At 38.4% G+C, this 12,540-nt stretch overlaps 1 protein-coding gene across 6 annotated transcripts in view; it reads right to left on the bottom strand.

The window, feature by feature from the left end:
* LOC126348550 (metastasis-associated protein MTA3) overlaps positions 1–12,540 on the bottom strand; it is a 202,181-nt gene that overhangs the window by 172,669 nt on the left and 16,972 nt on the right. For all 6 annotated transcript variants that reach the window (XR_007565175.1, XM_050002369.1, XM_050002363.1 and 3 more), the window contains exon 2: positions 9,904–9,971. Coding sequence is in view for 4 of the 6 variants with exons in the window: in XM_050002363.1 (XP_049858320.1) it covers positions 9,904–9,971 (68 nt within the window). In the remaining 2 variants the exon portion in view is untranslated. The remainder of the gene's footprint in view (positions 1–9,903; positions 9,972–12,540) is intronic.

Genomic DNA, 12,540 nt, shown 5'->3' with positions numbered 1-12,540 from the left:
TACAAACATCTCACATATCAACCATGAGGAGAAAATTCGAGAAATTATAGTCAATACAGAGGATTACTGACAACCATTCTTCCCATACATTATTTGCGAAAGGAACAGGGTTGGAAGGACCAGATAGTGGTACCTTAAGTACTCTCCAACACACACCTTTAGGTGGCTTGCGAAGTATTATGTAGATGTTGCTGAACTGGTAAAGGCAAAATAAATCATCATAATAAAGTGATTGGTCACACTTTTTTCAACCTTTCAACATATATTAAAACTAATTCCTAGTTTTTTCAAAGACTGAACATAAATTAAAACTAATTTCTAATAACTCATGTCATAAGACAACAGCAAGCTGTGGTACACTGCTAGATAGGAAACAAAGTCTTAGTGTGCCTATATGCTACTTGCAATATGCGAATTAACCCAACAGGCACCCCCGGCTATGCAGAAATGTCTCTCCACATAAATATCACTGCATACAACTGTTCCAATCCCCAGTGCAATCAGGTGCCAGCTCCAATATGGTCCCAAAGGTTGAGTGACAGACTTCTGAACATGTATGACACAATGGTGGAATGTCCCTTGTACTGTTGCTATACAGTCATTACCATCCCACTTCCACTCATAAATGTAGCAATGGAAAAAGGACTATCTATACACTTTCATACGAGCCCTGATTCTCTTATCTTGTCTTGTCTTTGTCATCATCACACAAGTTTTATGTTGGTGGAAGTAGGAGCATTCTGTTTCCTGTCACAAATGCCGGTTCTATAAACTTTCTCAATTGTATTTTGCGAAAAAGATTAACATTGAGTTCATGGAGCTTTTCCATAAAACTGAGTGTTGATCAAACCTACGTGTATCACTCCAGCAGATAGACTTGAACGACTTCAATGTCTTCTTTTAATCTGACCTGACAGAGATTCCAAACATACGAGCAATAATCAAGAATGGGCATAGAAGAGTTTTGTACACAATCTCCTTTATAGATGAGAGACACTTTCCAAAAATTCTCCCAACAAACCAACTCAACCATTCATCTTCGCTACCACTGACCTTAAGTGCTTGTTCAACTTTATGTCACTTTGCTATATTACGCCTAGATATTTAATCGATATGAACATCTAAAGCAGCACATCACTAATACTGTATTGGAATGTTACAGGATCGCTTTTCCTATTCATCAACATTAACTTACGTTATCCCACATTTAATAGTAAGTCGTCATTCATCACACTAAATGGAAATTCTATGCACAACAATCTGTATCCTTCTAAACCCACTCTAAGACAACACTTTGCTGTATGCTACATTTTCATCAGCAAATAGCAGCAGACTGCTGTGGACCCTATCTGTCAGATCCTTTATGTGTATATAGATTAAAAGTGACCTTATCACACTTCCCTGGGGTATTCCCCGCGTAACTTTTGTCTCATAACAACACATGTTATCCAGGACAGCATACCGAGTTCTATCACTTGAAACGTCTTCAAGCTGTTCACGTATCTGAGAACAAATTCCATATGCTCGAACATTCGTTAACAGTATGTAACATGGAACTTTCAACTGGTCCCTGGGGGCAAACAGTAGTTCTCATGTCCCAGTGACGCATAGGCTATGGCATTTTCCCATGAAGAGGTATTAATGCAGACACTAGTGTCACATCATTTTGCACTACACATTCCTAGTCAATATTATTGGTGTTGACTATCATCACCAAGTCTAGTAGCATACAGTGACATAGCTCTACCTGACTATTATTGGCCAACAACAGATTTGACACCACGGGGTAAGGAGATAAAGTACATGACTCACTCAGTGCTTACAGTTATTAATGATACCCAGATGACACAGCAATAAACTGGAGGCATTATAACGCTGAATGGTTCAAATGGTTTAGTTGTTACAGCACCATACTTGCATTTGGGAGAAGCAAACTACAAATCCTCTTACAGCCATCCCGAATTTAAATTTTCCATGACTGCCCTAAATTAGTTACAGTAAAACCTGACACAGTTCCTTTGCAATAGACAAGATCAACTTCTTACCCACACTTGCCCAATCCACACTTATGCTCCTTTCTCTTATTGTATTTCTGACGCAGCACTTCACCAAGTCATTCCCTTCTACGGGCATTTGACAGCAAATAAGCAAATGATTGCATAACACAGTATCTGCTGCCATGTCCAGTACAACCAGGGTTGAAACTTCCTGGCACATTAAAACTGTGTGCTGGACCGAGACTCTTAACTCGGGACCTTTGCCTTTCGCGGGCATGTGCTCTACCGACTGAGTTACCCAAGCACGACTCACTTCCCGTCCTCACAGCTTTACTATTGCCAGTACCTCGTCTTCTACCTTCCAAACTTAACAGAAGCTCGCAGGAGAGTTCCAGAACCTCAATATTTTCTTCCCCAGTCGCTTCATCTAGTCCTCTTCAACACACCAAGCCACATTTTTCAACACTGATCTCCACTTCAAGAATGGCTACATCAGTACCTCTGGCCACATCAAATCCAACAACCACCAACCACTAACAATACCTCCACACTTTGACAGCTGCCATCTATTCCATACCGAGAAGACCCTTCTATACACACTAGTCACCTGAGATCAACGCATCTGTAGTGACAAGCAGTTCCTTTCCAAATACACCAAGGGACAGATTTCCCTTATCTTGTCTATCCAGTTGCCTACCACCTCTAACATACCCACCATAAGTCCACATTGGAGCACTCTCCTCATGACTCAATATCACTCCATCCAGGACTGGAACAACTGAATTACAGTATCTGCCAGGGGTTTGACTATCTTTCATTGTGTCCACTCACACGAGGAATATCCTGCCCACTATCCTCCCCAACCCTCTCACTGCAGTATTCTGCCACACACTGAACCTAGCCAATATCTTTGTCCGTCCCTATGCTACCCCTTCTCGCAAAACCCCTTGTCTCATGGCCCATATACCTTCAAAAGACATAGATGCAAGACCTGTCCCAGACATCCTCTCACTACCACATCCTCCTGCCCTGGCACAGGCATCTTCAATACTATCAGAGGCAGGGTTACTTGTGAAAGCAGCCATGTGATCTACAAACAAAGCAGCAACCAGTGTGCTGCTTTCTAATAAGCATGACAACTAAGTAACAAGTCATCTGCCCACATGAATGGCCACTGTCAAACTGTGACCATGGGACAGCTGGAACACCGCCTGGTGCCCAACATGGTGGGCTTCACTTCAGTGATTTTTTCACATGCTCCACTGTCTGCATCCTTCCTACAAACACCAGCTTTTCTGAATTATGCAGGTGGAACTCTCCCTAAAACATATCCTTTGTTCCCATAATCCTCCTGGCACCACCCTTCTTTAGTCTCAGTCCTCCACCTACTTAACACTCTTTCCCTCTTCCTACTCCAGCACTACATACACCTTCCATTCCACCAACATGCCCTGCCCCTTTCTCTATTTCTCCCCCCTCTCTTTTATGCTCTATTGCCCCCTCCACCCAAGTACAGTGACCCAACTCTGTAACAGCAGCATTATGCTATTCACACCATATCCCTGCTATCCCTCCGCCTCATGCCGCCTCCTTGCTCCCATCACCCATCTTCCATGCATGCTCATGTCAGACCCAATTGCAGCCTACAGTCTGCCCACGGCAGCTGGAGACAGTGGACAGTGACTGTGTGTGTGTGTGTGTGTGTGTGTGTGTGTGTGTGTGTGTGTGTGTGTGTGTGTGTGGGTGGGTGGGTGGTTTTCTTTTTGTCCCCTCCCCTTGAGCAACTGGCTATGTGCTTCCTACTTCCAAAGATGGCCTTTTGGCCAAAAGATTAAATATTTAGTAGTATTCTGATTGTCCCAATCTGCAACTTCTCTTTGTGGTGAGTAGCAATCTATCCTCATAATATTCTTGTTAATGGAGTTTGGCATTCAAACCAAAGAGAAATGACTGCTGGCATTTCCCACAATTTTATCGCAAACTGCTACAAAATCTGAGACAGCTTCGTGTGAGGAGCACAGGACATACAGCAAGAGGATGACAGGAAAAAATTAAGTACATAAAACCACTCAAAACTAAATAAAAAAAGTAACATAGGAATGCCATTTGCACTGCAATAAAGTCTTATTTGGATCACAAGCATTTCATTTTATCCAAAGTAGCTTTAGTGGTTACTCTTTCGCCTTTTACTTATTTCCACTTACTTTCGTACACACTGGCGTTCGATTTTTAGTACACCATACTATATTATAGTGCAAAAGACTAAATTTTGATATTCGTAAATCCCCAGTTTTTTAAAGAATCATATGCCTATGAATAAAACAGCTTCAAACTCCTGATTTTTTTTATGGATGCCTTATGGTAGCCATACATACCGCAAGACAGAGCACCGCAAGTGCCCAAAACCTAACAACCTTTTTGTTTCATTAAAGTTTTGCAACCAATAACTAAATTTCCGCTATTTCCGCCAGCACAGCGACAGCGTCTAACTGAACATTGTCCAGCTAAGGTACAAAAAATAAATGGCATCAATATGTCCAAAACAGGGACTGGTTGCAGATTCATACCCAAATGAATGCCAATTTAAATTACCGTTTCTCTTCATCATCCATAGTGGATAATAACATACGAGATGGAACACAAGACATTCTGACATTGTATTTGTGGACTAGATACAGCTGAGCCTTTCCTGAACAAGAATTCATTTCTGCACTGTTTATGATCTTGGAATCATGAATAAAATTGTCAGATTAATAATACTGATTTCAGGAATTAGGAAGTATTGTATCAAACGCTAACATTACTTTTTGATGAAACAACTTGTGCACTACAATTTTAGAAATCAAACACATTTAATATACAATTAAACTGCACTAAATTATTCTTAAAATTTAGCCACATTTGATCTTTCAATTTCTGGACTGTAAACCAAAGTTCTGTAGCAGTTCCCACAATGTAACGAAGGGCAACACAGAAACACTCAAAATCTATCTAAATATTGTTTTACCCAAACGGAAAAGACTACTGGTACATAGCCCAACAATTTATGCCAAAAATGTCTAAATCCGGTACTGCAGCAGTCAGTTACAACAACTATTTCACTTTTAAACTGGGTTTCAATAATTCTACTATCTGAACAATTTCTTATCAACAGTAACACGAATAAATATATCTACAAAGTAATCAACTTAGAATAAGCAAACACGTTAATCATATGTACGACTGAATCCTTACTTGCCCACTGCAGGAACTCTCTCTTTATCAAGGATATCCTTAACTATGTTAAGATTTGTGCAGGAATGATCAGTAATGAATTAAATTTTGTCCACAAAAAATGAAAGAATTAACAAATAAAACTATCCACTGAGAAAATGTGTCTCTGAAGTGAGCCATTCTCTGTGTTTTGTCAAAGTAAAAATTTCACCATGGACAGACCAAGAAGGAAGCACTTACAATTCAGACAAAAAGTCCCAAAAATTTATTGAAACTTGGAATGTGCAGTATTCTATTGGATTATAGTTCTAGTAACACACTGAATAGGTATGCTTTCAGGTTCCATAGTATCCACGAACCAAATATTACTTATGTACAAAAGCCACAGTGAAGAAACATCTTCAAACAGGTAGCAGTTTCCCCATTTTGTGCGAAGACTAGAAATGAAATTCCACATTCCTCCACTGACTAACGGAACAAGTTTATCATTTAGTTGAATACACATAGGGACAATTCTCACTGCCCTGCATCTTTAAGTGCAAATATCATCAGTACTGCATCTCACTTTCTCCTTTTGCAGTTGCACAATTACACAATATGGCAAATGCACACATTGCCAAAACTGCAACACATCCACTCCAAAAATAAAAAGTAATTAAAAATAAGTAAACAAGTCACCTTAAACTCCATAACTTGTCCACATGCACACTTTGGAAAGTTCAGTTTGCTGCAGACAACACACAATGTTCAACACTATCATACTGTCTATATGTGCACTTGAAATGACCATTCAGAAAGTGTTGGTCGGCCCAGGAATGCGCAATTCCCTGTAGCTGCAACTAATTAATATGTTATGCCCATCTTTGTGGTCTTCAGTCTGAAAACTGGTCTGATGCAGCTGTTCACACTAGTCCATTCTGTCCAAAACTCTTCATCTTTGTGTAATCCTGCAACTTACTATCCTCAAATGAAGACAAGTCATAGTAGCTTGCAGAAGATATCACCTGGTGATGACCTTTAGTCTGAACTACCAACAATCGTCCCTTACCACACTGACAATGAGACAGAGGATACTTATCACTTTCCTCCAATTAAAATTACTTTGGAATTGACAGAGTGCAGTGGCATGGGGAAGTGTTGTCAGCAGCAAGCAGTCACACTTCACAAGGCTCTCCATACCCACAAAACAGGTGACACGGCAGCTACGTGGGGGCTCAAGAGAGAACTACAATTGGTTGTACACAGGACCCTCCCACTTTACTCACTAAAACATCAACCACATAATAATTCTAATCAGTACAAGACTTAACGCTAGTGTTGGGCACGTATATTGGACACTTTCTACTTACTTTGCCTCTCATCCCTCTCACAGGGGAAATCCCTCTGTGCAACTACAGAATATGCATTTGAAACTGCTTATTGCAGTCAAGACTTGGTCTCCCTCTACAATTTTTATCCTCCACACTTCCATCCATTACCAAATTGATGATTTCTTGGTGCCTCAGCATCCTGACTATTAGTCAAGTTGTGCCATAAATTTATTTTCTCCCTAATCAGACTCAGTATCTCTTCATTAGTTACATGATCTTCCGCTTAATCTTCCGTATTCTGCAACAGTGCATTTCAAAAGCTTCTGTTCTCTTCTTGCATGTAGTTCTTATTCTTCAAGTTTCTGTTCCATACAATGCTACACTCCACACTGCCACCTTCTGGAAAGACCTATTCATTATACCCTTATTTAAATACACTATGTGTTCTTATATGTTTGTTTCATATGCTACATTTTTGGCGGATAGTATAATTATGAGGGTACATACCCAAAATAATAACAAGTTTCCAACTTTACAACATCTGTTCTCTATGGCGGTAGCAAAGTTTTTTTGCATCAGGTGTTAGTAACAAGGTCTGCATGCCACCAAAAGTACTCCATGTAAGTATATATACATGTTGACATTTACAAATCCTCTTACTTATTTTAAAGTCATCATGTGTGTCACAAACTGGTAAGAATCTTGGAAGACATCTCATTCATACTCACGAAATAATGCTATTATTGGCTTCTTGGCAGATAAATGGCGCATTAGAATATGGAAGGATCTGACCTACCTCATTCTCTCTAATCACTATAACTAGTTTATGACACATGGAGATAGCTACAGTTGGCACGTGTGTAACCAAATGCATACTACTGGCAATGTGGTGCCTGTAAAATATCCAGTTCTCCACAAGATGGTGCCCATTGGTGACAAACTTTCTGGACCCTGCACGGATGCAGAAAGAAATAACATTCGAAAATATTTGTACCTTAGTAGTTTCACAGAGTTTCATTGTTGGGGAGGGGGGAGGGCAGTGCAATGAAAGTTGGTGGGAAATACCTTATGCACACTTACTTCATTAAAGCTGGTGCACCAGCTCAAATCTGAGAGTTTGCGAGAAAGAAGCAGCTGCTGTACATGGAACCAACCTTGCAACCCTCTGAAGTGATCTGGATTGACTACAGAACATCCAAACAACACTGAGCAGAGTTTTGCTTTGCTGTATGAAGATTACCAGCCAGAGTTTTTGCACGATTTTGTATAAAAGTTGTAAAACACATTTTTGTTTCTTCCAGTTCTTTTTTCTGAGGTTCATAATACCGTTACTTGTCCACATTCACTGCCACTGAATTATAGTTCACATAATGACCACATCTTTGATTTCTCCAATAACTATTTGGCGCATAAAACACAATAATAAACTGATTTCTCTATCAATAAAGTAGCTTAGTAGGTGACAATTATATTATAAAAACTTTATTTTGTCAGATGAACTACCCTATGCAGAGCTATCCTTCTTACTGTTGGCGTGTTCTAAATAATTTTATTTAAAATTTGTTTTAACAAGTGACCTTTCATTATCTAACTAGAACTAACAATTTTATAGTAGTCTAACAACCTTAGAGCTTGTAGCAAACAGAAAGTAGCAAATGCTGCCAACTACCATTGGTCATGCTGTCACCATTCCTCTTATCTCCTTTACATAAGACTGCAAGTTTTGCATTTCCATCAAGAGAAACTCTTAACTCTCAACTCCACTTTCTAAAGATTTTCCTTCCTTCTTCAATAAAACACCAGACCTATTTGTGTAGATGAGATTGCTAATGCATGACTGTGCACTGGCACTTGACTGTTGAACATCAAGCTTGCAAGAAGAGGAGAAATAGCTATGTACAACCCTTTATCACCAGACATGTGCAGTACTAGATTTGTCAGGAACATAATCGTGAGACATTACAGCTACACACACACACACACACACACACACACACACACACACACACACACACCACCAGCTTGTTACATATACTACTTATCCACAAGCATACACACCGCCACACCAGACATCACAAATATGGAATAATAAAAAGTTAGATAATGAAAAACGGAGATATGGTGCATTTCTTGAACTGACACAATCTCAAAAGCTACTCAAGAAACCTGACTTGAATGCCAACTATGTTTGCAGATCTCACTGTAACTGAAACCGATAAGAATAAGGGCATTGTCACGAGGGCACTTTTCTTCCATTGCACTTGGGGTGATAAGTTTCATACAGGAAATAGCAGCACAGTTTCAGCTAATCTGTAAGAGCTAAATATATGTAGGCATAACATGGTTTAATATAAAAATTTGAGGCTTTTGACAGTGTCTGGAGCCTGTTTCCAGTTCTGCATCATTCTTCAGAATTTAACCCCCCCCCCCCCCCCCGCTCATAGTTGTGGTTATTTTAGGACACACAAGTGAAACTTAAATTATAAAGAAAGGGAGCATGCTTAATAATTCAATAGTTCAGCAGCAGCTAATGCGGTAATGTCTGTCCCGAAGCATAAAAACCTTTTGAATTAAAACAAAATCAAAAGCATCAGGCTGATTTAGAAATTAAAGATCTGGTACACAAAGTTAAGGACTGCCACACAAAACTATAAATCACTCAGTATATGCATCACCAAAATAATACACAGAAGGAAAATTAGACACATAGATAGTGTAATGATGATATGGGGGTAGTAATGTAAGTAGACACAGGCAGAGAGGAAGAAGGCAAGGAATAAGAAAAGATTCAAGAAGAAAAAGGGAAATATGTGGTAATTTAGATTATGCTCTCGAACATAACAAACCTAAAAGCGAAGCACTGATTATTAGTACAAAGCTTTTAATTTGTGAGCCTAGTAAAGTTATTGCATGAGAGAATGCTGGGTGGGAATTATACACTCACTATTAGCTAACAATAACTGGTTGACAAAAACCGATCCTCCATTGCTGAGGTGGTTGTACAACAGAACAAGTGCCACAAGTATATTTGCAGTTAATATAACAAGTGAAGTAAGAAAACAGTTGGTATCCCAAACAACATGAGTGTGGCAATCACATTTTGTTGGGGACTGAATGTACTGAACATTCGTAATGGTGTACCCATCTTTCACTATTGGCAAATAAATGTTAGCCTAACAACATACAAACGATGCCACAGCAAAGAAACACGAACAATGTTTAATGATGATACATGATGAGTCATCCTTCATATGCTGGAGATTATATATACTTGTGTGCTTGTGTGTCAACGTGGGGGGTGCGCAGACGTGCGTGCGTAAGCACATTGGCATGAATTGTTTCCACGCCTAAATTATAAGTAAGTGATCATTTACAGAACTTACCTTGTTTAATTCCTCTATCCTCCTAATTTGATATGGCGAAGTAGATGATGTCTCGAAATATACATAATCTGGAAGAGACAAAAGAATTTTTAAAATGATACCTGCACAACATATACACAGGAAAAGACAGCACAGCCTTAGCGTGGAGTGAAAATGCACACTACAATAACAATTTTACAAATCTATACATCTTAATAGTACTTGTTCACTTAAAATTTGTGCTACTATTCATTCTATGAGGTAGCATAATCAAGGGTTGATCACACAAAGCAGACAAAATCTTGTAGGGATTTTTAAGCTTTGTATGTCGAGCAGCGGCTATACAAAACCTTAAAAGTTTCATTGCTACTAATCACATAATCTTTGATCCCCTGCCTACCGAATCTTTTGTGTGTACTTAATTAATTTCACTCCATCCACAACATTTTATGTTTTCACTGTCAAACTAAACAGGCCATGACTACTTTAACTGTTTTAAGTGACAATCTGCACAACCAAATTGCTGCAGAGCAGCAGATTGGAAAACTGCCCTGTTACATTCCAAATTATCACAATGAGAACTTCATCTCTCTAACAAATCACCCATTACCAATGCTCATAAGTCTGACTTGGGGACATCCATTTACTTGAAATTCAAGTATAGGCACATGTAATAGGCAATCAGAAATACCCATCTCCTCATTCAACAGCTGTGATATGAAAATGTTAACTTAATCAACTCCAAATAGTTGCCTCTACACTTAATATGAACTTGCCAATGGGTTAGTTAGACATAACCAAGATCAAGAGCATTATGATAACGTTTCACAAGTGCAGTAGACATTTTAATTAAAAGACATATATGGTACAAAATTCTTTTATCAAACAGTTTTCCCTCATTTGCCAACAATCTGAAGCCTAAAGCTTTACCACCCAGACACACACTATACCTCATGGCACCATAAAATGAGTTTATGAGTACACGGAGACTGATCATGCACTGATATGAACCTAATGAACCATCAAACGTTCAGGACACATTTACATAATACAACATTTTACACAGTCCCTTCCTTTAGCAAAGATTTGTTGCCCATAAAAGGAATTTTCTACAAAAAGCACCAGGCATATATCATTATTTTAGCCATGGATATTACGAAGCAATTGAAATCTACATATACGTCTACAGAGATAATATTATGAAATCTGATACAAAAGTTACTGACATATTCGCTATTTAACTGAATGCTGTTACAATATAAAAATATAGTTTTATGATGTTAATGGAGTAAAGAACAACTGGTTTGAATCATAGTTTACAAGGAAAAGTTACGTAAAATAACCAAATTAACTGAGGAAAGAGGGCATAAATTCGCTAAGACAACAATGGCAGAAGTGCAAAATGTTTGACCAAATGGTTCCAACAGACTTTCTGAAGATGACAAATATCATCAAAATTTCTAATGGGATACTATATTTCCAAAAAAGTATTAATTATTTTTCTGGAAATTGTCTCTACCCTTACACTATGAATGCAAATTATGCCGCACAAGTGTTTAGTCCTAAGGTGGTGATGTAAATGTTTTAATGTGCATCTAAGAAGACAAAACAAAGTCACGTCTATAGATTTTAAAATCAATGTGGGCCATTGTTGTTCCTCTTCTGTGTTGAGCAACATGTTTGTTTCCCTACTTGGACTCCTCTGGAACCAAAAAGGATAATGTAAGAGAAAACACTTTAAATAGTAATGATGTGTTTATTGTCCAGAAGTATCAGCAAATTACACTATGGTCCCATTATGGACCATCATGCAACCATCTTAATCACAGTACACCTCCAACAAACACTTATTTCCTTTAATGGGAACTGTTTTACACAGTTCCTCTCTGACAGAAGGGTTTAATAAAGCTCATAATTACTTTGGAAACTCCATACCCGAATAACAACAATCTAAGGAAGAAGACAGATTGCTACTCACTGTAAACATGATGTGCTAAGTTGCAGACAGCATCAACAAAAAGACTGATACACATTTAGCTTTCGGCCTGTCTGCAACTCAACATTTTATATTTATGTTGGGTAGCAATTTCTCATTTTTCTTGTATTATTCACAGCCCTAATTACTTTAACCTATCATTCACTTCAGAAATATACATAAAAAAAACCTTCATCCTAGGCTGACAGTGCACACCAGGAACAATACCAATTCCAAGATAAAATTAAATCCTCCTATCAAAATGAATAGTAACTTAAACTACAAACAGTGTGGTGTGCTCTGGAATAGGCCTACATGTTACCTGATCACTATGTGAAACCACAGTAATAAAATGAACCCTCACTAAACAATTGCAGTAATAATGGGCTCCAAGTTAAATAAAAGATTTAAAAGAAACTGAGGCATCAACAATTTTATGTACATGGCAAAATGACTTGAAACAGTCGATGAGTAAATACATTGATATTGTAGGTCAGTCCTACAGTTAGTTATCAAAACTATCATTATTATCTCCACTGTAAAGTTTTCAAAGAAAATCTCAGCTTCCAAGTAAATAAGATTTTAATTTGGAATCTAAGTGACCTACGTAAAATATACAAACCATCCACGCATCCCGTTTGATTGCAACTCAAATCTGTTTTATCCCAGCAAGAAAGCATTGG

This window comes from Schistocerca gregaria, chromosome 1, assembly GCF_023897955.1.
Source record: "Schistocerca gregaria isolate iqSchGreg1 chromosome 1, iqSchGreg1.2, whole genome shotgun sequence".
NCBI classification, from domain to species: Eukaryota; Metazoa; Arthropoda; class Insecta; order Orthoptera; family Acrididae; genus Schistocerca; species Schistocerca gregaria.
This window is presented reverse-complemented; position numbering and strand designations above follow the sequence as displayed.